Genomic DNA, 22,711 nt, shown 5'->3' with positions numbered 1-22,711 from the left:
TTTGTTTGCCAGGTTTTTAAAGACAGGCCTTACCCAGGATGTTGTGGCTGATCTTGGTTGTAATGCTGAACCTCTGCTCATCTGTGAAATGCTCCAGCAGGAACGTGTAGATTCGCATCCTCTTCTCTTTGTTATCTTTCCCCTTCAGGGAGAAGAGATTCTTGGCCCTGTGGCAGAGCAAGACATTTTACAAGGCCCCAGGCCACATTATGCCAACTCACAGGAATAATAAGACTTTAAATCAGAGAGGAATATTTGCATGTCACTTTTAAGACCCATAAACCTGTTAGGACACCACACAGCCCCACAAATTACACACAAGTCCTCCTAGAAGTGTCACAGAGAAGGCAGGACACAATTTAACACTGTTTCCCCCTGCTGCATATGTAATTGTGAAGTGACACAAATGCTTTGCTGCCACTGAAAGCTGCATGGCAAGACAGGCCATAATTTAGCAAAAAATTAGACAGAAATGTGCTCAACTGACCGTACACTCTGGGGGAACCTGTTGTACTTCCCATGTTTCTCATAGCTGTTAAAATGGAAGATGCACTCAATGAAGTGTTGGGAGAACATGACAGGGTTCCTCTTCAATAAGAGATGCACCAGGCAGAACTCTCCAAACCTGGAAAGGAGGAAAAGAAAGCTCTTATCAGGGAGTTTCTAAAAGCCACCACTGAAACATAGCACAGGGCTCTCACGGCAGGAGGATGGTTTTCCTCTGCCAAATGTCCCTCAGTACCACATTTATTTCTTGCCCAGCTCCATCTGGGCTTGAACAAGGATATCAGCCCACTGACTTTCAGCCTTTTTTCATCCAGACAGACATTTCCAGCATCCATAATCCTACTTATTTTCATGGCCGTTAAAGCAAACAGTCAGAAATAAATCTGAACCCGAATCCAGGCACAACACTCCCAATATTTAAATAACTTCAGTTCCACTGTGGCTGAGACACAGTAATTAGCAAAAAGGTAATCACCAAAGGTCCTGCAAGAGCTGCAAGTCAACCCCAGACTTGAAGAACATGGTTTTATCTGGATGCAGTCACTGAATGCAGATGCAAGGAAAAAGGCTCCCAAAGAAGCAGCACCATGTTTCTGTAGAAACATGATGCTGCAATGTCACCATCTACTGGAAAGACATTTTTAGATATTAAAAACTCACTGGAAAGAAAATGTGAATATGCACTAGTAAGTGACAGTAGGTTGATGGTCCTGAAAAAAAAAAATCCATCTTGAGACTGATTGTTCCAGGCAGAAACAAGCAGCAAGGTGTGCAGACCACCTCTGCATCCGGCATCCCTCATCCCTGCATCATCTCCCATCCTTGGAGATGCCCCACTCATTTCTCAGGTAACAGAGCAGCTGGAGACTTTGAAACCTACAGAAATTCCATAAACATGCACTCAAACCCAGGATGCATAATTCCTCTGACATGTCAAAGCATTACAAAACGTTTCAGAAGGCTGAAAAGCTAGGGCATGTCATATAAGAAAAAAAAAAGATATTTAATCCTAGTCCTAAAAGAAAATCAGCACTTGGGACAGAGCCTGTGAGAAAACCACAAGATTTCATAAAGGCTTGTTTCAAAAATTCCCTTTTTTTCTGGATAACTAAACTAAATAGAGCAGAGCTGCATGTTTTGAAGACAGCCAAGAACACACAACTTCCTACTTTGATAGAGATTCACTCCCACCCTGCAGACCCTAAAGCTTGAATGACAGAGGAAGTGAAGAGATTAACAGGATAATCTGCTCTCTCATTGGAGTTTTTCTTCACACATGTTGGTGCAGGGCTGAGACTGGTTTTGAGCACATCTGACCTTCAACTCCTCCATTATTTCCCAGGTGAGGATTTTACCTGGCAAGATCTGGGTTTGGATCCACCAAGACACTGACAAAACGGAAGAAGAGACAGTCCTTCCATTTCACAAACTCCTCCTGCCAGAAATCAGCAGAAAACAAATTATCAAGCTGAACCAGGAAAACTTAGTGTGACCTTTCAAACTGTAGTCAAGACAGTATCTGATGGAGCCTACATGTGCATCAGGCAAAGGAATCAGCTGTAAAACCTCAGACAGAGGTGCACAAAATAAACCCCAAGACAACAGTGTTTGGGAGAATGTTTTAAGCAGCATAAATGCCACAACAGCATCAGGTTAACCACAGGTTTCAAGCCAAAAATGGAAAAATTAATAATCTGTTCTCCCACCCAAAGGCAGACACTGTTTTCAGAGTCAAATGTACTCCAAGCCTGCCTTGAGTGACTTCATGTGAACATTGTGAGGATAAACATCTTGAGCCTCTCAACATTCACATCTCCAGAACAACAAGCAGAGACAGCAGGAGAAAGAGGTGCTGTGGTGCTTGTTATAGTCATTCACAGAGAAGTGAGATTGAAGGGACTTCAAAGAAACCACAACGAGAAAAGAGGTAACCACTGACTAAAAATAATCTCATTACCCAGCTGTGTTGAATGTCACTGATATGGTTTCTGCCTAGCTAGCAAAACAAGCAGCAACAACATACAGAGTTTAAAGTGTTCTGGAGTGCACATTAACCAAGGTGTGAGCAACACAGGCACTGGACAGGCTGCAGGATCCAGCACAGAGGTACCTGCAGCAGGTTGGTGAGCAGGATCAGGGTCTGCTTCCGAATGAAGGGATTTGGGTCCTTCAGACACAAGGAGATGTTGGGAATGTATCTGTCCACCATGGATGTGTAACGGATGCACAGGTCACACATCACAATGATGACATTGTTCCTGACAGCCACATCCTGTGACACCTCCAGCTCCCGAGCCAGAGCTGCAATGCATTTCTTTGCCAGATCCTCATGCTGTAAACACAATTTACCTGTGAAACACGACAAGACTGTGAATTCATGATCCATCCCAACCACCTCAGCCCAGCTTACTGCCTCCTTCCAGTCCACTGTGAGCCAAGACAGGAATCAGGAAGTAAACAGGGGAATAAACAAGAAACTCATGCTGGAACTTGATGAGCAATCTGCACGATCTCTCAAAGAGATGGTACTTCAAGTTCTTCCAAACTCCCCTTAGACCTATAGAGTGGGTCTCTATGCCAAATTCCCTCCTTCACAGCAAACTATTTCTGTGTACAGGGTATTATTCAAAGCAGCTAAAAAGAACAGCCCCAGCTGTCATAGGCATAAGCAGGGAGACACCCACCTCTGAGAGCATCACTGAACCAACTTAAAATAAAATAGCCTGTGTTCTAACATCACTTCTCCCTGTTTCTAAGCTCTGTACAAAGGTATTCAACTTTCCAAAGCAGTTAAGGAAAGAATAATGCTGTCTATCTCCAACAGAAGAAACTTGTTCCTAACTACAGAGGTATTAAAAACCAGAACTTGCACTTAGTACTCCTCATAATCCTGGGGAGACAGATTGACTAGGCTTCTCCTCACTCATGCTGAGAAGAAGTAACTATGTACAGTCATTCTGCTCTAAACTACATCAAAAGCACCAAGTTTTCTTCATCCTCAGCTGAGCATCTTATATGCAAGATGATCCTTCAGCCAGACAGGAGCCAGGTCTGAGTACAAGGACAGCACAGCTCTGAAGGACACTGCTAATTATTGATCACTATTAATGCATTAACCACCTGGAGAAGCAGTCACAGAGCTGGCAGGGTTTTTATGGCTTGCCCAACTTGTTACCATGGATATTTGCATTGCTAAAAGCTGAGAGCTGAAGTGATGCAAACAGAGCGCTGTGGTTATCTGTCACAACTGACACAGCTTTGCACAGAATTATTTAGGAAAAGACCTCTAAGATCATCTAGTCCAACCTGTGACCCATCACCACTTTTTCAACTGGTCCAGGGCACTGAGTGCCACATCCAGTCATTTCCTGAACACCTCCAAGGATGGGGACTCCACCACCTCCCTGGGAAGCCCATGCCAATGTTTAACAACCATTTCTATGAAGAAATTCTTTCTGAGTCCAACCTGAACCTGCCCTGGTACAGCTTGAGGCCATTTCCTCTCATCCTGTACTTTTTACCTGGGAGCAGAGCCTGACCACAACTCAGCTTCCAGCTCCTTCCAGGGAGTTGTAGAGTGGTAAGGTCCACCCTGAGCCTCGTTTTCTCCAGGAGTTTGGGCAGAACTTCATCAGAAAGGCTGAGACACAAGAAGACAGGGTGGCACTTACCAAGAGTAATGAATGCATGAGCTCTGACCACGGGGGGCATGGCAGAGCCTCTAAACTGGGACAGTGGCTGGGAACCTGGAACTTCCTCACTATTTCCAGAACTAGACACTGGAAAAGAACAGGTAGGAATGAAAACATGTCGTGGTGAAGGTGTCTGTAAATACAGAGCTGAAGGCAGGAAGGGGAATGCCTCACATTGGTCCTCTTTGACAGAAGCCAGGATGGACTGAACCAGAAGAAAGATGTGCTTCCCCACTTTGGCTGGGCACAGCTGGGCAGTCTCACCCAGGAGGAAGAGGTGTCTCACCTGCAGAGATAAAGCAACACTGCAGTCAAAAGGCAATGGCTGAGCTGCAAATTAAGTCAGCAGGAGTTGGTACTTCTCCAAAAACAACTTCAAATTCCCTCAGTCCTTTCAAGAAGGCAGTGGCTGGAGAACAGAAGGTGAGGCTTTGAAACAGAAATTCTGGGTGGGTGTGTTTAATATGCTCTAACCCCCCACACTTCTAATAATACTGAAATACTCCTCAAAGCATTCCATGCCTTTTACAGACTTGTTCCCCAAACAGCTCATCTAAGAAGTCTGAGTGGAAAAAGCAAAGAAAAAACATGTTATTTTATTAAAAATACATGGGGTATCATATCCTTAAAGCAACTGCTGGTGTATAAAACTGTTGTATGCTCCCAGGCCAATTAATAGAAGACTTCATTACACACACAAGGCAGGCACATTCCTATTATCCCAGTTATGGGCATGAACTCTCAGGAACACCAATTCCAAGCACACCTACATCCTTGGAATAATCTGTGAAGGGGAACCAAACTTACCAAGAGATCTTCTTGCAACTGCTCTGCTCCATCTTCTTTGAAGACTATATTCGAAATATACCTCTCACAGGTGGATACTAAATCTCCACACACCTGGTTGAGCAGCTTCTGTTCCATAATTAAACAAAATTAATTCAGCACTTTATTAATTAAACAAAAGGTAGTTGTAATATCTGTCCACACATGAATCTCTAATATCAAAGTCCTTCTATTCTTTTAATAATCTGGATCCCATTAAAGATCAATCTGACAGTGCCTTGCAGCTTTAAAATTCTTCCTGCACATCAAGGGATGTGTGCAAGTGTTAAAACACCTTGGAAAATCTGGCTTTTAATGATCCACAGGCCTAAGTTTACATCATTATAGAAATCACAGAGACTTAACCAAAAAGGATTTAGGCGACTGTTTCATGTACACCCAACACATTGGAGGTGTCTGTGTTAATTTTTAGATGTTGCTTGGAAAGTGCAGTTCCATGACAGTGAAAACATGATGTGAATTCCAAGGGATGAAAGGGAAATGGAAGAGCTGATTATCTACTAGACTGTGGTGAATATAAAGCATCATTTCTGTTTTCCCCACCATCTACAAGTGGTAACTAAGAAACCAAATACATATCACAGAATCAACTAGGCTGGAAAAGATCAAGTCCAACCTATGACCAACACCACCTTGTCTATTAGACCATGGTACCAAGTGCCACATCCAGCCTCTTCCCAAACACCTCCAGGGACAGTGACTCCAGCACCAACCTGGGCAGCCCATTCCAGTGCCCAATCACCCTTTCTATGAACAACCTCTTCCCAATGTCCAACCTAAACCTCCCCTGGTGTAGCTTAAGACTCTGCCCTCTGGTCCTACTGCTGGTTGCCTGGGAGAAGAGACCAACCTCCACCTGGATACAACCTCCTGCCAGGAGTTGTAGAGAGTGAGAAGGTCTCCCCTGAGCCTCTTCTTCAGGTTGAAGAGCTCCAGCTTGGCCTTGTTGAACCTTAACCCTTGCACTGGGCCCATCTCTCCAGCCTGTCTGGGTCCCTCTGCAGAGCCCTCCAGGACATTGACATTCCCTCCCCCAGCTTGGTGGCATCTGCAAATTTGCTGATGGTGGACTCAATCTCCTCCTCCAGATCATCAGTAAAGACATTAAACACTGGGCCCAGCACTGACCCCTGAGGGACACAGCCAGGCTGGCTGACCCTAACTAACCAAAGAGATATTCCAGACCATACGACATCAGCTCAGATATAAAAGCAAGGAAAAGGAGCAGGAAGGGAGACATTCCTTGTTTCCAAGGGCTGCCTGCTAAGAAATCATTACATGTTGCTGGACATTGCTGCTGATGGCAAGCAGGGAATACACCTTGTTATTTTCCACTTTGCTTTTGCATGCTCAAGCTTTGGCTTTTTGCTTTAGTAAACTGCTTTATCTCAACCCACAAGTTGTTTTCCATCTTATTCTCTCTTCCCTTTTCTGGCAGGGAAGAGCTGCTGGGTGGGCACTTGGTGTCCAGCCAAGGTCAACCCACTACAAAGAGAAATATAAAACATACACAGATAAACCATTAGGGACAGAGATCTGTGCTCAGTTCTACCAGCAAAATATGGCCTAACTTCCCACCATGGGAGTAGAGCAAAGGAGAGGCATAAAACAAATGGCACAGAAAAAAGCTACGTGGAAGTTAACCCGCTGCTCAGTCCCATGAAAGAGGTCTAGAAAATGTGTATGTCCAGCAGCTCTGCTGCAGAATAGTCAAGAGATTAGGGTGGAAATCTATGGCTTCAAACCAGGCCAAGACTGAGAAATAGTTGCTATGATAAAGACACAGCAACAGGTCTCCTTTAGGAGTTCTGTAAACTTGGACAGCAGGCAAATGCAAGATATTTCAGAGGTGTGTGGGGAAATACTTTTGAAGAAAGAAGATTCCTTACAAGTCCATCCCTAGCTACAGGATGTTCTCCAGCACAACTGCAGCAAAGCAAGTCAGAGCTGAGCAGAACAGGCTTGAGATGATGAAGTCAGATCCTCTTTTTTAGAACTAATCAACCCACAGACTGGAAAGAGAAGCTGTCTCCAAGACACAGCCCCCTTAGGTGGGGAACAAGCTATTTTAAAAGGCATATTTTAAGTCCCACCTGTGCCTCCTCTGGCACATCTGCACATGCATGGCAGAGCTTCTGCAGGGTCTCCACAGCAGGGCTGATCACCTCCAAGGGACACTGAGACTCCTTCAGCCAGCACTTGATATTATCTGGAAATGAGATCACACATAAAGTGAGCATCTCCTAAGTGCTTGCAGAGGAGAAATAACTGCTGGGAGGAGAGGCATGAGGCCTTTCTCTCTGCAGCTCCTCAGGGCCACTCACCAGTCAGCCTCTCACAGCTGCTTTTTGGGAGGTGCTTTGCCACGTGCCCGATGACACACAGGATGTGTCCTATGGTACCAGTGCTCATGTTCTGCTGCCTGAAAAACAGTGGAGCAGCCAAGCCAACATGAACAACAGCTGAGGAACAAATCACAGCTGAAAAATCCTTTCATCTGGGACATGCATTATTAAGGCAGAGCTGTCAAAGCCAATGAAAGCTCAAAAAGCTTAAGGGAAGAGTTGGCTACTGCACAAATCTGAGGCCATTTCTTGCCTCCCAGCTGCAGAACCCACTGCCTGAAGAAAGAGCTGTGATCTAAGCAGCTAAACAGCAATCTGCCTGTGGAAGAACACAAAGTACTCCCTTACTTTGGTCCTCTTCTTCACTCCCACCTCTTCCCTGCAGAATAAAGTTCCCCCACAAACCTGCTGACACTGTCCCAGGACTCAACAATCTTGGAATAATCCAGCTTGGGTGAAGAACCTGCCACCTTGGCAAGCAGCATCCAAGCTGCCACAGCATGCTCTGTTTCCACATGGGACATGACATCATGGATGAAAGTGGAGGTGAACTTGTTCTGCTTGGACCACACATGGAAAGCTTTGTTCAAGTAACGGCTACAGGGAAGAAAGAAAAGGAATTTAAAGGAGGAATTAACAAAACACTTGGTAAAATCCAGGAAAATCCAGCATCCCTGTCCAGGAAATGCTGGGCAACAATACAAAGCTGCTGTCCCTTGGCATTGCCACTATTCACACTCAAAATTTACACATTTGCTACATATTTTCAGTCTTCCAGTTCATAACCCTGACCCACTCCAGCCCTGGCATTTCTGCATCTCTGGGGCACTAAGAAGGTCCAACCGGTACCACAACACATCAAGAAAATATAACTGCAGCAATCTGTAACACACACTTTCCAGCAGTTATTTAATACCTAGAATCACAGAATGGCCTGGGTTAGAAGGGACCTTAAAGATCATCTCATTCCAACCCTCTACCATGGACAGGGACATCTTCCCCTAGATCAGGTTGCTCAAAGCCCCAATCAGCCTGGTCTGGAACACTTCCAGGGAAAATGGGACAGGAGAGTCATGTTAAGGCATCATACCCTGGTCATTTTTCTGTTTAATCCTAATTATCTACTTCACAGTGGAAGAGCTGTGAGATTTATCAAGCTGAGGGTACTCTAAGGTCAGGAAGAAGGTGGTGCCATGAATGTACAAATCCCGTTACAAAATAGCCCAAATTAGAGCACTGACAGTCCCCCAGATTGGCACAGCAGCACCACCAGTACCTCATTTTCTATTTCTGAGCTGTTATGCCCTGTTGACTAATAAACATACAGCTGTCTTTAATCAATGTTGTGTCCTTGTCATACTGTGTGTCATCCCATTTCTCCTGCTTCTTCCCACAGCATTCTGCAAATGGCAGAATAATTCGATTTGTCATAAGACAAGTAACATATTGTACATAAGAATTAATACAAGGTGATGTTCTTGCTTTATATATCCTCTCTCACTTCTGTCAGAGGAACACCTCCATTTGACTTAAATATTCATGTGCTATCAATGCATGCAGAACAGGCTGCAACACTTGAGTCCAGGGAGAGAGCACAGGTAACAAGAGCAGCAAGTGAAAACACTTGACACAAAGGAAAACTGAACTCTTCTCATCACCTGCCAGCCTGTCCATGCTCAACAGCAACTCTGCCCCAGGAACTGACAGAGCATCCCTAGTTTCCATCCCTAGCAGTAATGTGAACTTACACTGATTGTTTCAAGCAGGGAATTTAAATAGCTTAAAAGAAATCCCCAAGAAATTGAGTTTCTTGTCCCTGCACAACAGACAGCATGTGCATTTTAACAGTATGTCAACTGTGATACCTAATAATCTGTGGCCACACAGGGAATGAGAACACAAACTCATATTCTTATCTTAGTCCTCCAGTCAAGAGGCAATTTCTTTCTGTAAAGGAAAAGTTGTGTATTCTAGCAGGATTAAAAGTTAAACAAATGTGGATCTTATCCCTGAATGTTAACACAATAAAGGCAAAAAAAGCATCCCATATATTGGGATATTTCAGAAAAGCCAGAGCCCATCAGTGAAGGAAAAATGCACTTACTTCAGGTCCTGGCTTTCTGAAGACAAGAGTGTGAGCAGACCCCATGCCAGCTCCTGCTTCCCATCATCCCTCCTGGATTTATTGTAAGACTTTATCTGTTTTAACATGAGCTGATCAAGGCAATGCAAGGCCGTCTCTTGGACGGTGCTTTCTGCGTCCATCACAACAGGCACCACTCCATTTAACCATGCCTTCTGCACTAGAACATTGCTGTCCTGAGACTGAGAGAAACACACGTATTAGAAGCATTTTGAAATCATTAGAGGTTCCTATATGTGTGGGTTAGACCAGCAAAGGCCTTCAGACTCTGCTATTAACTCTGAAATTGAATATTAATAAACCCCAGCACTGCAATGTGACAGCAGGTGGGACAGATGAACTTGTGTCTCCTCGACATCACAAGATACTTGATCATATCTATGATAAATACCTGGTGCTTCTGCTAAAGTACTGCAATACTTTGTTTTTAGCTCTATAAAGAATTATCAACAGTATTGCAATAAGGCTCTACAGCAGATGATTTAACACTTAAAAAAAAGAGCTTTGCTTAATATAAACCCTGTGCTCCAAGCCTGAGTTACAGACCCTCTGTGAATAAATAGAAAAGAAAGAAAAATATAGCAGTGCTATCATCTACACATTACATCTGAAAGTGATTCAGGTTTTGCTTTTTTTTTTTTCAAACTTGAGAAGGCCAGCAACATAAACATTTTCTTCATGACACATAAATCAACAGCCAGAAAAAAATCAGTGCTCCCAACAGTTGGAAGCATTCTCCATAAATCACAAGTAGGTATCAGGATGAGTCATGACTTCCGAGTCAAAAGGGAATGAAGAAAATTAGAACAGAGTCATGGAATGCGATTCACTGAATGAGTAACTGGTCGCTCTGGTTCCTCCTCCTTTTAACCCACGGTTTGCCCATGTTGGTCTGCCCCAGAGTTCCAGTTTTCCCTCACCAGGAGGAGCTCTGTGAGGGATTGCAGGGCCTGTTTCCGAACGGACACCGCCGGGTCCCGGCACCGCTCCTGGAGAGTGGCCAAGTCCTCTGCAGAGCAAGGGATCACTTTGTGCTTCAGGATGTTCATAAAAACCTGCGAGTCAGACACCAGAGCTTGGTTGGGAACACAGGCCAAGGGTGCTGGGTGGCAAATCAAAAAGACAATCTACCCCCTACCAACCTTAACTAGAGATTCATCTCACCCAGAGGGAAACAGCACATTAGCAATTCATGAGCACCAGGCACAGGCAGATGTAAAAATGAAACAGAAAACATCACTTCACTCATTCCTGTTCTGTAATAGCACTTGGGTAAGGTGAATGCCACAATTTCCCCCTGAAAATAATGTGTCCCTTTGTATGAGCTACAGCTTAAAAGGAAGACGGGATTTATTTTTATTTTTAATCAAAAAGCATAAAAACAAGAATTGTAAAGCCTTGATGGGAAGCTCGAATCAGTGTGTGAACTGAGGGGGAAGAGCTGGAATGAAGAGGACTAACAGAGGAAAGCAGTCAGCAGCAGACACCTATTTTTTTAAATAGGGAAATTTCCATTGGAGCATCTCCCTTTAAAAGCTATGACTTCATTAAAAAAATGAGCAACAAGCAAAGCAACACAAAGCTCTAAAAGAGGCTGGATATAACCTAATCCCTCTGCTAACAAGGTCAAAACAAACTAAGCAGCTAATATGCTTCAGTTTATGAGGAAGTCTCTTAATTGAAATGCCTATTGACATTTGACAAGAGCCTCTCTTTGCAAATGACAAAATAACAGACTGTCAGCAAGAGCACCAGAAAAATTTCCATCATTATGCCTGCATTATTTACTTATCAGGAACCAGCAAACAAGGTCTTTAAGGCCTGGAGGAACTCTGCAGAGGGAGCAGGAAGCTACAAGTGGGTAAAGTGACAGAGGCTGCTACAAAACTGTGGCTTGATTATTTATATACGTGACATTTTGGGTAATCACTGAGAATAGGGAAGGATGCAAAGCTCACTGTACCTGGAGAGCAGATTTTCTCACACTGCTTTTCTCATCTCCAGCTCTCACTCTCAGCACAGCCATGACTTCTTTTCCTACCCAAAACCAGGAGAGAAAGAAATTAGCCACATCTTCATTTAGAAACATGGAATTCCAGAATGGTTTGGGTTGGGAACAACCACAAACACCACTCAGTTCCACCCCCTGCCATGGGCAGGGACACCTTCCATTAGACCAGGTTGCTCCAAGCCCCATCCAACCTGGCCTTGGACACTTCCAGGGATGGGACAGCCACAGACAGCTGCCCAAAACTTCCAGAGGGCAACAGAAAAAGATTGAACAAAGCACAATTAAAACCCCCCAGAATAATCCAGAACAAGGTATAAACCAGAAAGAAAAACAAACCAAATTTTCCAAGTGCTTTTTTTTTGAAAATATATCTTAATATATCACAAAAGAAAAGGATAAACTGAATTACTTCATGCACACAGCAAAAAAACCTATGAATTTGTAATTTCTGACCTCTTTATTTGCCTACATAAAAGATGTTGGGTTACCATCACAGGCTGAAAGCTCCTCAAATGATTCATGCACAGTTTTAACAAAAGCCTGTGGCACAGGTAACTCTGCTACCTGTGGGAAGGGCAGGTGGAGGGCAGAGCACAGACAAACAGATCCAGCACAGAGACAAAATGGGTTTATACAGAGCTGAGAACACCCACAACCTTCTGTGAGTTTTGCCTCAGAGCTCCACACAATACCAAGAATTCATATGTGAACTGCTGTGTTTCACAGAGGGGAAATTACTCTGTTTATGAATTCCTTGAGGCTGCAGAATGGCAGCTGCAAAGAACCACTTAAGAGCCTACAAGGAAACCAGAACACATCTCTCTCTCCTGAATGTCAAGTCAGGGCTCAAATTTTACTTTCCAAAACCATGTTCATATTTATTTCTGCATGTTGTCAGAAAAAATGCATCATCAAGGTGATAGTTTATTAAATGACACACAAGTGAATGCACAGAGCCACCATTAATTACTTCTCACCTTTTGAATCATTGGACTATTTGACTGGTCATAATGACTTAAAACATTTCACCAGTGCTTTCAAGGTTGCTATTTATTGCTATTTGTTAGATTTCTCACAGCATTAAATTTAGATTTCCCAAACATATGCCAAATCTGGAGATCTGTTAAAGAGATTCATGTGGACATCCATCTCATTGCCATTAAGAAATAGGATTAGTCACAGGGAACTAATCAAAACTAGTTTAAAAATACATTTTTATCAAAGGAAGCAAAAGGACTTTGATCTGTCTTAATGGTGCAATTCCATCCTCGTCTTGAGAGCAGCTGGACAAAAAGAGCACAGAAGGTGACCAAATCTGCTAAAATAAGCACACTTTGACATTCATTTTACTCACAGTGACTTAGAAATGAGGAGAAAAAAAACCCAAATGAAACAAACAAAAACCCAAGTTCTAAAGGGCTGAGAACTCTCAAGGGAAAAAGGGAATTCTGCAGTGCACACCTCACCTTGCAGTTTATCCCCGCCCTTCTTATCTTTGCCCTTGAGCATTTAGCACGTTCTGACTCTCCTCAGCCAAGATTTATTTCTCTTTTAAAATATGAGCTGTTTGGTCTTCAGAGAAGTGCAAAATTAGCAGAGGCATAAGCCAAGCACAGGCGTGTGCCAGACAGCTTTGCTAATGCACCTTGACTGACTCGGAGAGCCCTGAATTCCAGAATCCTCTTGAGCTCCAGACAGTCTTTTTTCATTCAAGCCTTTTCTTAATTTGTTTTGCCAAGTGCCAAGTGTATGCTCAGCTGGGTATTGGATACAAAACCAGGCATCCTCTGGCACGAGGAGTCTGCAACTAAACAGGGAATACACAATACCTTGAGTGGCCTGGAGGACTTTTCTATCTGAGAGAGCAGATTAAGGAAATTTATCAGTGGAATGTTTTCAAAAGGAGGCTTTCAATGGAGAAGATTGGAGCCTGGCTCCTGGAGATAGGGAGGGAGATCCCATGTGAAGAGCAGCGAGAGAGACGTGGAACAAAGACACAACTGCAGGATGTGAACCAAGCAGAGAATTGAATTGTCAGCAGTTCAAGGGAGGTGAACAGCATAAACAGAGAGCAGAGATACTGGCAGAGGCCTAAAGGTTAGGAAGAAAAGCTTTTACACACAAGAGGAAAAAAAAGGAAGAGATTTAAAGAAGGAACATCGTGGCCACAAAAGCCAACTTACATGCTGATTTCATGCTATCAACAAATTAGAACCAGCTTGCCAAGCTGCATCAGGACATTTAATGTGACACTTTGCTTTCAACTCCAGCCAATACCTGATGCTGCAGAGAAATGAATCCTTCCCTACAGAACGTTGCTACTCAAAGGTGCTGTGCTTTATGTAGCAAAATATATTAGTTCTTTGTGCACTGGAGCAAGAGATTTAATTACCCTGAAATTTATGGAGCTCCAAGTATTATATCCCACATCATTTACCATCCTTTTTGGAAAGAATAAATTACCTGCTTTTCAACAAGTGTTGCCACCACATTAGTACAAACGAACATCAGTATTTCAAGATTAAAATGTGTTTTTCAGACTTGAGTGGGAATAGTATTTCTTTATGGCTGGCACTTCTACCCCCTTCATCACCCATAAGTGTTTTTTAACAGCTCTACAGAAACCTCTCTCCACTTCCTTTGAGAAATGGACACGGCATACATTTCAGAAAGCCTAATTTCAATTAAGGCTTTGGATGGTTAATCTGAAGAGACTGGTTTAATTTTGACATACCATCAAGCCCAGAAGTATTGCTGCTGTCTGTCAGCTCAATAGTTCTGAAGGTAGGTAAGGTCTTCAGTGGATGGCTGGACACAGCTGAAAGGAAAGATAAAAGTTTAAGACTAATAAAGGCATATGTTGACCCAGCAAGATGGTTCAGTGTTAAAACTGAAACCTACAGCATGCATGAGGCTCTAACATATTAGGTCTAATTTTAGGAAATGGCATGGCAAAAAAGCCCTGAGACTTACTGGAAAAGAACAACTATACCTTCAGCAGTGACTGTCACACTCGCAGTGTTTGTGTTTGCTTCCAACACTGTATGGACAGAGGCTGCCAAAAAAAGAAACGGGAAAAAAAAAGGAAATCAAACCAAGTGTTTTAATTCTGGGTATTCTGTCATTCCAAATTTTTTTCAGGCAAGTAATCTAACCATAGGATGCTCTGTGCATACTTCTGAGCTGTGCCATCTGGCCTTTAGCACACCTGAGGGAGCTGCGAATGCCAGTCACGAACAGAACAACTTAGCAGAAGCAAAAGGCAACTCAAGATTTAATCAGCTGTCAGGCAAGAATGAACTGCCTTTTTTTTCTTCCCAATGAGCAATTTCAGTTGTCTGTAAACATCCTTCAAAGAGAGCTCATGAAGGAATCTCTTCAGAAGTGATACACAAGAATAAATCCCTTCCACATATAAGGCTTCACAAGTAAAAAGACTCATCTGTTGCTTCTCATTATGGCACAATACATAAGAATACTATGTGCCAGTTTTTAAGTGCCTGACAACTCCTACCTCACAGCAATTATTCCCTAGAAAGTTCAAGAATTATTTTCACTATCTGATGTGACTCTTGGGGATGGTCCTTTGCAGGGTCAGCAGTTGGACTCGCTGATCCTTGTGGGTCCCTTCCAATCTGCATGTTCTGTGATTCTGTCACTCTGTGATGCATCCCCAATACTTACAGCTCTGCAGTAAGTCCTGTGTGCTGTCCAAGGTAGCAGCAGCCTTTATTTCCAGGCAGTGGGCAAAGCTGCTCAGAGCTTTGCTCCGGACTATGGGGGCTTTGTCTGAGCACCGGCCAAACACCATGACCTGCACTAAAAACTTGTGCTTTAGGAACTTCTGCTGATCCAGGGACAAGGAGCTATCTGGGTTCCTCTCTGGCACATCCAGCAAAACTAAGGCTACATCAAGAGCAAACACTCTGTAGGAGGAAATCTGTTGGAAAAAAGGGACAGGAGTGCTCTGTTAATGTAAGCAAAGGCACAGGCACTGCCTACTCAGCTCACCTGCCTTTGGGTGCCAGCAGTAACACTGCTATTCAGTGCTGATATGGAGCCCTTCATCTTCAAAGCATCAAGGAGATGCACTTACTTTGTTAAGTGAGTATTTATAAAGCCAAGAGATGAATTCAGCGAACTCCACACAAGGCAGTTTATTCAGCAGAGTCACCAGGGCCTGGGCAGCATAGGTGCGATAATCAGCCTTGTCTGGGACCTGAAAGACAAGGGCAGGTGCATGGTGTGACATTTCAATGCTCTGCTCTGGAAGCCAGAAAGGCATTTCAGAACTTAAGCTAAGTATTTTTTTATTTAATGAGGTGATATGGTCACATTCAGCACTGGCTGGGAGAACAATCACAGCTCCCTTGGCCACTACTTCACTATCACATCTTTTCATTCCTTACAAAACATTGTGGAAACAGATTTCTGACTATTACAGATATTCCAGTGCATCCACACGAGTTCTTGAGCTCCAGAAGCAGTAAAGCCTGGCATACCTTGATACAGATATGTTGCAGCAATATCCGAAGAACAGGAAATACAGCTCCTTTCAGTTCATCTACTAGAGAACTGCACAGGAGAAAAAAAGGCAGATTTTAATAAGGCTGGTTTACAACAAAGGAGAAAAACAAAATCAAGACAAGGACATTCCATTTGGAATACATTTGTAAAGTCAGGAAAGTGGGAATTCTGGAATTACAGGGGTTAGTGCAGCAGGATATGACCAAAGAACCATATTTACAGTCCTGCTTACAATCCACATTACCCTGGCCTTGGAGGCAGAAAACATTTCTTCCAATACCTTTCTTTGAGTAGAACAACAGAAAAAAGCTACTTTGTTCTCCATCTACTTTTGTATGTTATCTGGGGATCTCTGTACGAACTACACTTTACAACCACATGGATTCTCCAACAGGGGGGATGATAATCTTAGGCAAAACATATCATTAACAGGAGAAAGCAAAGAACTAAAGAGAAATGAACTCCATGTTAAACTTTCATTTCCTTTACAGTGCTCTGTAATAAAACATAAGCCCTAAAAAACTGACACACATTAAAACACAGAAGATGGGTCTCCCCACTCACTGCCACTTTCTTGTCAAACAGCATCTTCTTCCCCCTCTGCCAACAAGTTCAGTAAATTCCCATTACAGACATGTTAATTAAACCTCATTTGCACAAACAACTTCAAAGCTGGTGCCGGTTTGTCTCATCCCTCTATCAACTCCACAGCAAAGCAGAGGCAAGAGAAGAAAAGAGCAGCCATAGCCAGGGAGGGCAGTGCCAGAGCTCTGTACATCACCTGATGAATTTTATAGCCTGATTCCTGGCACTGGTCACAGCTGAGGTGATGGGAAGGACTTCACGTCTGGATCCCCCACCACTTTCCACCATTAGAATGACATTGAGGAGTCGTTGGAAGACACACCGAAGGGTCTGGGAAGGAAAGGTAATTTTGAGGTTTGTTTCCATGGATAAGCCTTCTGAAATAATTAATGAAATACTTCTAAACCAAACAAACTTAGATCAAAACAGCAGCACATGTTAAAGTATGGTTTCTACCAGTGTAATTCCAAGAGAACCTGTTCATTAGTACACACAACATCTTTCCTGGCTGTGATGTTCTCATATAAGTTCAGTAAAGCCTAAGAAGAGCTTCTTGAAAGCATCAACAGATCCCCTCCAAAGCTGTGGACTTAATTCCCCAGAATCATGTGGAATTTGGTGAAATTCACTAGGTTTTGCACAGAAGAATCTTAAACGAAAAGCATGATTTTACCACCATGTGCACTTGAACTTTTGGAGCTCCCTTCCTGCCACACTTCTGGGAACACAGCTTTCCTCACCATCCTGACACTCTGAGCAAACAGGAGAGGCAGGGAAGGGGAGGCAGGTCTGGGAAGGGGAGAAACTACATCTTCCTGTTCCACAAATGCCAACAGTTCTGAAAAGCTCCTGCTACAGTGAGAAACCAAAGAGGGACAAGCATAGAGGCCTAAGGCTGTTGTTAAAGCTGGGCAGGCACTCAGCAATACACCACGTTAGTGTGTTCTAAGCTCAAGGCTTTCCTGACCAGACAGCTGCCAATACCCAGCCTTGCTGGCTCAGAACTGGCCCAGGTGGGTTCACACAGACACAGCAGGGTCAAACCCACACTTCCAAAGTCCTATCCACAGGAGCAGCACTCAGAGAAGTGGGACATGACCCAGACTGCTTGGAATTTAACCAAATAAAAATGTAAAGCTGCAGACACATTTGTGGTAGAACTGGCTGTTCCACGAGCACAGACTATGCCCTGAACAAAAATCAGCCCTGCTCACCATCCCTGCACATAACACAGCCCATCATGCTCCAGAGCTGCACAGCCCAACCCCACACACGCTGCCAGGCAGTGCTGGAGCTCCATCTAGCAGGGAATGCCAACATTCCAGGCGAATGTAGGAACCTGGAATTCTCTTTTTTAAGACACAGAGCTCTAACGCCACTGCAGCTATCCCCTGTTTTCGATTCATTTGCCACAGGAGTCACCAGAGCACAGAATTCACTGCACACAAATGGACCAGCAAACAAACCAAAGGGAATAAGGACTGGGGTGGAAAACCCCCCCCCAACTTTCCTGTGACCCAGCAAAGACCTGCACATGCACAAAAAGGAAAACCAATGTGAAAAGTAAAGAAACCATGCAAGCAAAAATAATATGCAGAGAAGGAAAGAAACAACTACTCCTTCTCAATACTGCTGTAAGGCTATTAAAGATGTTGTTGACTTTTACCTTATCTTCTGCACCATGGAAAGGAGAACACAGTGAGTGCAGTCCATAATAGGCCAGCTCAGGAATGTACTTGGCTTTATTAACATCCCTAAGAAAAAAGGCACATAAATGTCTTCACCTCTCATCAGAGAAACAGTTACTACAACTATTACAATTAAAATAGCTCATTGACTCGAAAATATTCTATATTCACAAGATGCTGTTTGCTCTTAGTAGGTGGAACACATTATAATTATCTTCAGAAAAAGAATTCATTGCTTTCATTGCCATAAAAATAGAACAATAACACAAGCACTGAGGGCTTTACTTGTTCAGAGCATCATATAAACATTAAGAGTTATTTGCTCACATTGCTGATGAAAACTGGAACTCGTGCACCACTGGCTCAAAGCTTGTCATTTCAACAAGGACCTGCGAAGGAACAAAGCCAAGCTGAGCTCATTCATCCCTGGAGGTGTTCAAGGCCAAGCTGGCCAGGGCTTGGAGCAACCTGGTCCAGTGGAAGCTGTCCCTGCCCAAGGCAAGGGGGTGGAACTGGATAAGCTTTAAGGTCCCTTCCAACCCACACCATTCTATGATTCTACGGACAAAACACCTGGCACCAGCCAGCAAAGGAGACAGACCCTGAGCACACATCCCATGCCACATTTCCACTGACACTCTCATCAGAAACCAGTCAGAGAAAGGCAGGGCTGCCAGCCCTCCATGTGGAGTGCTTTGCAGCCCCCAAAGTTTGTGTTAGGGGGCACAAGGTTCCTTGAGTTGAATCTTTATTACCTGCAGGCAGTTCTGCACACACTGAGGCTTTTCCTTTAGGGAGAACTTGGGCAGAAGCCTCAAGAAGTTTTTCAAAAGAAGAAAGATTGCATCGCGAACTTGAAGAAGATCTCCTGTTGATAAGTAAACATTTTCATCATCCTCTTCCTCCTCCTCTTCCAATATTTCTTCCACCTATGTAAGTAGAAAAGAGAAACATCTGGTCAACAATTTGCTAATTAATAGTGATTTATATCTGAAGAGATCAAACAAACATCTTACATTGGAGTTGTCATTCCTGGCTCGTTTTTCCTTCTTTGTATTTCTTTTTGCCTTGGTCTGAGAGCTTTGAGCATGCACCTTTTTTCTTTTCCTCAGTTCTTGAGGCCAACATTTTGTCAGGGTGTAAAGACACTTATCAAACATCACTTGATGGAACATCCAGTTAGCGATGCTGCCTGCACAGAAAAGACAACATCAGTCCTCTTCCAGACAAAACACAGAGAGAACCAAATCATGTGGGTATCGTGGCCCATCCCTGGAGGTGTCCCAGGCCAGGCTAAACACGGCATGGAACAACCTGGGCTAGTGGAAGGTGTCCCTGCCCATGGCAGCAGGGTGGGACTGGATAAGCTTTAAGGTCCCTTCCAACCCAAAGCAGTCTGTGACTCTATGATCCCTCCATAGATATTGTCCTAGAGCCTAAAAAAGTTCAAGAGAAGAATAAATAACTGCTTGAACAAAGCTCAACTGCACCAGGATGATGTGTCACCAGTGCTGACACTATCCAGTAGGATCACCAGCTGACTGACCCCTTCTAGCTGCACTATGAAGACCAGCAAAACTTCAGAGCATGTCTCAGCCTTGAATACAAAAGGATTCTGCTGTGAACTAACCTGCTGCAAAACCCCACCTGCTGATAATTTTAAACTAATATTTTTGTTTTCACAAACAAACTCATCCAAACGTGCTGCACAGTGAAATCATCTCCATTTACAGAGCAGGAACAGGAATAGGCTCCTGCCTTCACTGTGTATTATTGCCCAGCCAGAGGGATCTGTGTGGTCCCAGCTCTGAGCACTGTGCAGACTCCTCTGTCAACCTTGTCACAGGATAGACCTGGACTGAGGTCACCAAACCCCTTTGTGACAAGAGGCCAAGCTGCCATCAGACCATAATACTCAACACTCACACCACAGCTCAGCTGGGCCCCCAAGGATTTCAGTGACATCAAGCAAACAGTGCCAGCACCACCACCAGCTCCACCTGGAATTGTTATAAATGAGGGAAGCCTGATCTTGCCCAAGGGATGCTTTATTCAGCAGTAAAAAGGCACACCCTGTGGCTCACCTGGGATCTCCAGGAGCAGGAAGTACAGCCCAGCTGCGTGCAGACCATACACCCTCTGCTGTGCACCTGCTTTCTTGTGCTGCCCAGTGTGCACAAAGTGATGCAGCACAGCCACCAGAGCCTGGGGGGACAGGCTGTTCTCGGCAAACACGGTCCAGATATTCTGAGTCAAAGCAGGTAAGGAATAGTGAGAAACCCCATAACAACATAGCTGTCCAAAATTAGCCATTATTCAGATTTTAACAACTACCACTGCAACCAACCTTTTTAAGTTATATATTTTAAAATATCTCTACAACTACCTGAAAGGATGTTGTAGCCAGGTGGGGATTGGTCTCTTCTCTCAACCAACAGTAGGATAAGAGGGCAGGGGCTTAAGCTCTGCCAGGGGATGTTTGGGTTGGATATCAGGAAGAAGTTCTTTGCAGAGAGAGTGATCAGGCATTGGAATGGCCTGCCCAGGGAGGTGGTGGATTCTCCGACCCTGGAGGTTTTTAGGTGAGACTGAATGAGGTACTAAGTACCATGATCTGGTGATCACAGTGGGGTTGGATTAAGGGTTGGACTTGATGATCTCAGAGGTCTCTTCCAACCCAACTGATTCTACAATTCTATGTTGTAATAATTATAATATCTAACACCACATATATTTAATAATATGTTAAATTATCAATATATTATTAAAACTCAAGAGTAGCTTCCTTCTGAAGCCTTCCATCAAGTATGGAGGCAAAGTATTTGGGGCAGCCTTTGAATATTTTGTGAATTTCGAGGCAGGATGAAAGTGACAAATAGAAAATAAGAGGGAGCATTGGGTGGTCTCACCTCTCTGTTCTCAGGGTCCCCAGCACCAAATGGTGACAGAGCACAGTACAGGCTGGTAAAGGTGTCCAGCCCCTCAGCTGTGATCTCCTCTACTATCCAGGATTCCAGAGGCTCTGTGTCCATGAAATCCAGATCCCACACCGTGGACACCCACACTGAGGGAAAAAAATTAATAAGCACTAGGTGCAACCTTTCTCCAAAAACGTTTCAGCCAAAACAAGGCTCTGAAATAAACAGGGAATACACAGACTCCAGCGGGCAGTTTGGGATGGGAGCACATCCTGTGCCCAGGGGGAGACCCCCAGCTCAGAAGCGGGACCAAGAGACGGGACAGTGATGGGAACCGGGACTAAGAGAGAGAGACCGGGACTGAGAGATGGAAATACACACCGGGAGTCAGAGAGACTGGGAACAGAACTGGGATTGGGACAGAGACCTAGACTGGAGCCAGGACAGAGAGACCAGGACCGAGACAGGGAGACAGACCAGGAAAGAATCCAGGACCGGGACCAACAGAGAGATGGGGACAGGGACTGACACTGGGAAGGGGAGCCAGGAACAGAGTACGGGACCGGGAAACTGAGAGACCCTGTGAGACCCAGACCGGGACCGAAACCAGGAGTCACAGAGATGGAAACAGAGAGACCTGGACTGAAACAGAAACCTAGACCGGGACCGGGAGAGAGAGAGAGAGAACGAGCCCAGGAGAGTCTAGGATCGGGACCGGGAGAGAGATGGGGACAGAGACCAACACGGGGACCGGGACAGAGACCGAGGCCAGGCCAGGGACAGAGAAATAGGAACAGAGCACAAGGCCGGGAAACTGACAGACCCTGTTAGACCCAGACTGGGACCGAAACTGGGAGTCAGAGACGGAGAGATAGAAAGAGCAAGAGATCAGGATCTAAACTGGGACAGAGACCTAGACCGGAACCGGGACAGGGAGAGACACCGAGACCCGGAGGAGAGTCCAGGACCGGGAGACCGAAACCGGAAGAGAGTCCAGGACCGGGACCAGGAGAGCGACAGGAGAGTACGGGACCGGGAGACCGAGAGGAGAGTACGGGACCGGGAGACCGAGACCGGGAGAGAGTCCAGGACCAGGAGAGCGACAGGAGAGTCCAGGACCGGGAGACCGAGAGGAGAGTCCAGAACCGGGACCGGGAGACCGAGACCGGGAGAGAGTCCAGGACCGGGAGACCGAGAGAGAGATGGAGGCAGAGACCGACACTGAAAGACAGAGACAGGGAGACCGGCACAGAGCACGGGACGGGGACCGAGGGACCCTGTCAGAGACCAGGACAGAGAGCCAGACAGGCACACAGACAGATACCCCACCCGTGTCCAGGTCCCGCAGCCGCCAGGCCCGCAGCGCGGCCCGCAGCCGCTCCGCCGCCATCCCGCCGGGATTTACGAACGCGCCAATGGCGGGCCCGGCCAATGGTGGCGGGCGGAGCT

At 44.8% G+C, this 22,711-nt stretch overlaps 1 protein-coding gene across 1 annotated transcript in view; it reads right to left on the bottom strand.

Annotated features, from left to right (window-relative positions):
- Window positions 1-22,669, bottom strand: part of NCAPD3 (non-SMC condensin II complex subunit D3) — a 29,400-nt gene extending 6,731 nt beyond the window's left edge. The window contains exons 1-26 of the mRNA XM_071576358.1: window positions 22,592-22,669; window positions 21,254-21,408; window positions 20,429-20,591; window positions 19,361-19,536; window positions 19,100-19,273; window positions 18,672-18,733; window positions 18,323-18,410; window positions 16,853-16,986; window positions 16,047-16,119; window positions 15,641-15,763; window positions 15,229-15,484; window positions 14,537-14,599; window positions 14,279-14,362; window positions 11,497-11,570; window positions 10,454-10,588; window positions 9,495-9,715; window positions 7,796-7,987; window positions 7,370-7,467; window positions 7,139-7,254; window positions 5,007-5,114; window positions 4,374-4,485; window positions 4,179-4,286; window positions 2,618-2,856; window positions 1,863-1,942; window positions 488-625; window positions 34-167 (exon numbers count right to left, since the gene is read on the bottom strand). Coding sequence (XP_071432459.1) covers window positions 34-167; window positions 488-625; window positions 1,863-1,942; window positions 2,618-2,856; window positions 4,179-4,286; window positions 4,374-4,485; window positions 5,007-5,114; window positions 7,139-7,254; window positions 7,370-7,467; window positions 7,796-7,987; window positions 9,495-9,715; window positions 10,454-10,588; window positions 11,497-11,570; window positions 14,279-14,362; window positions 14,537-14,599; window positions 15,229-15,484; window positions 15,641-15,763; window positions 16,047-16,119; window positions 16,853-16,986; window positions 18,323-18,410; window positions 18,672-18,733; window positions 19,100-19,273; window positions 19,361-19,536; window positions 20,429-20,591; window positions 21,254-21,408; window positions 22,592-22,652 — 3,367 coding nt within the window. The 5' untranslated portion in view covers window positions 22,653-22,669. The remainder of the gene's footprint in view (window positions 1-33; window positions 168-487; window positions 626-1,862; window positions 1,943-2,617; window positions 2,857-4,178; window positions 4,287-4,373; window positions 4,486-5,006; window positions 5,115-7,138; window positions 7,255-7,369; window positions 7,468-7,795; window positions 7,988-9,494; window positions 9,716-10,453; window positions 10,589-11,496; window positions 11,571-14,278; window positions 14,363-14,536; window positions 14,600-15,228; window positions 15,485-15,640; window positions 15,764-16,046; window positions 16,120-16,852; window positions 16,987-18,322; window positions 18,411-18,671; window positions 18,734-19,099; window positions 19,274-19,360; window positions 19,537-20,428; window positions 20,592-21,253; window positions 21,409-22,591) is intronic.
- Window positions 22,670-22,711: the final 42 nt, after the last annotated feature.

The sequence above is a fragment of the Pithys albifrons genome, chromosome 23 (assembly GCF_047495875.1).
Source record: "Pithys albifrons albifrons isolate INPA30051 chromosome 23, PitAlb_v1, whole genome shotgun sequence".
NCBI classification, from domain to species: Eukaryota; Metazoa; Chordata; class Aves; order Passeriformes; family Thamnophilidae; genus Pithys; species Pithys albifrons.
This window is presented reverse-complemented; position numbering and strand designations above follow the sequence as displayed.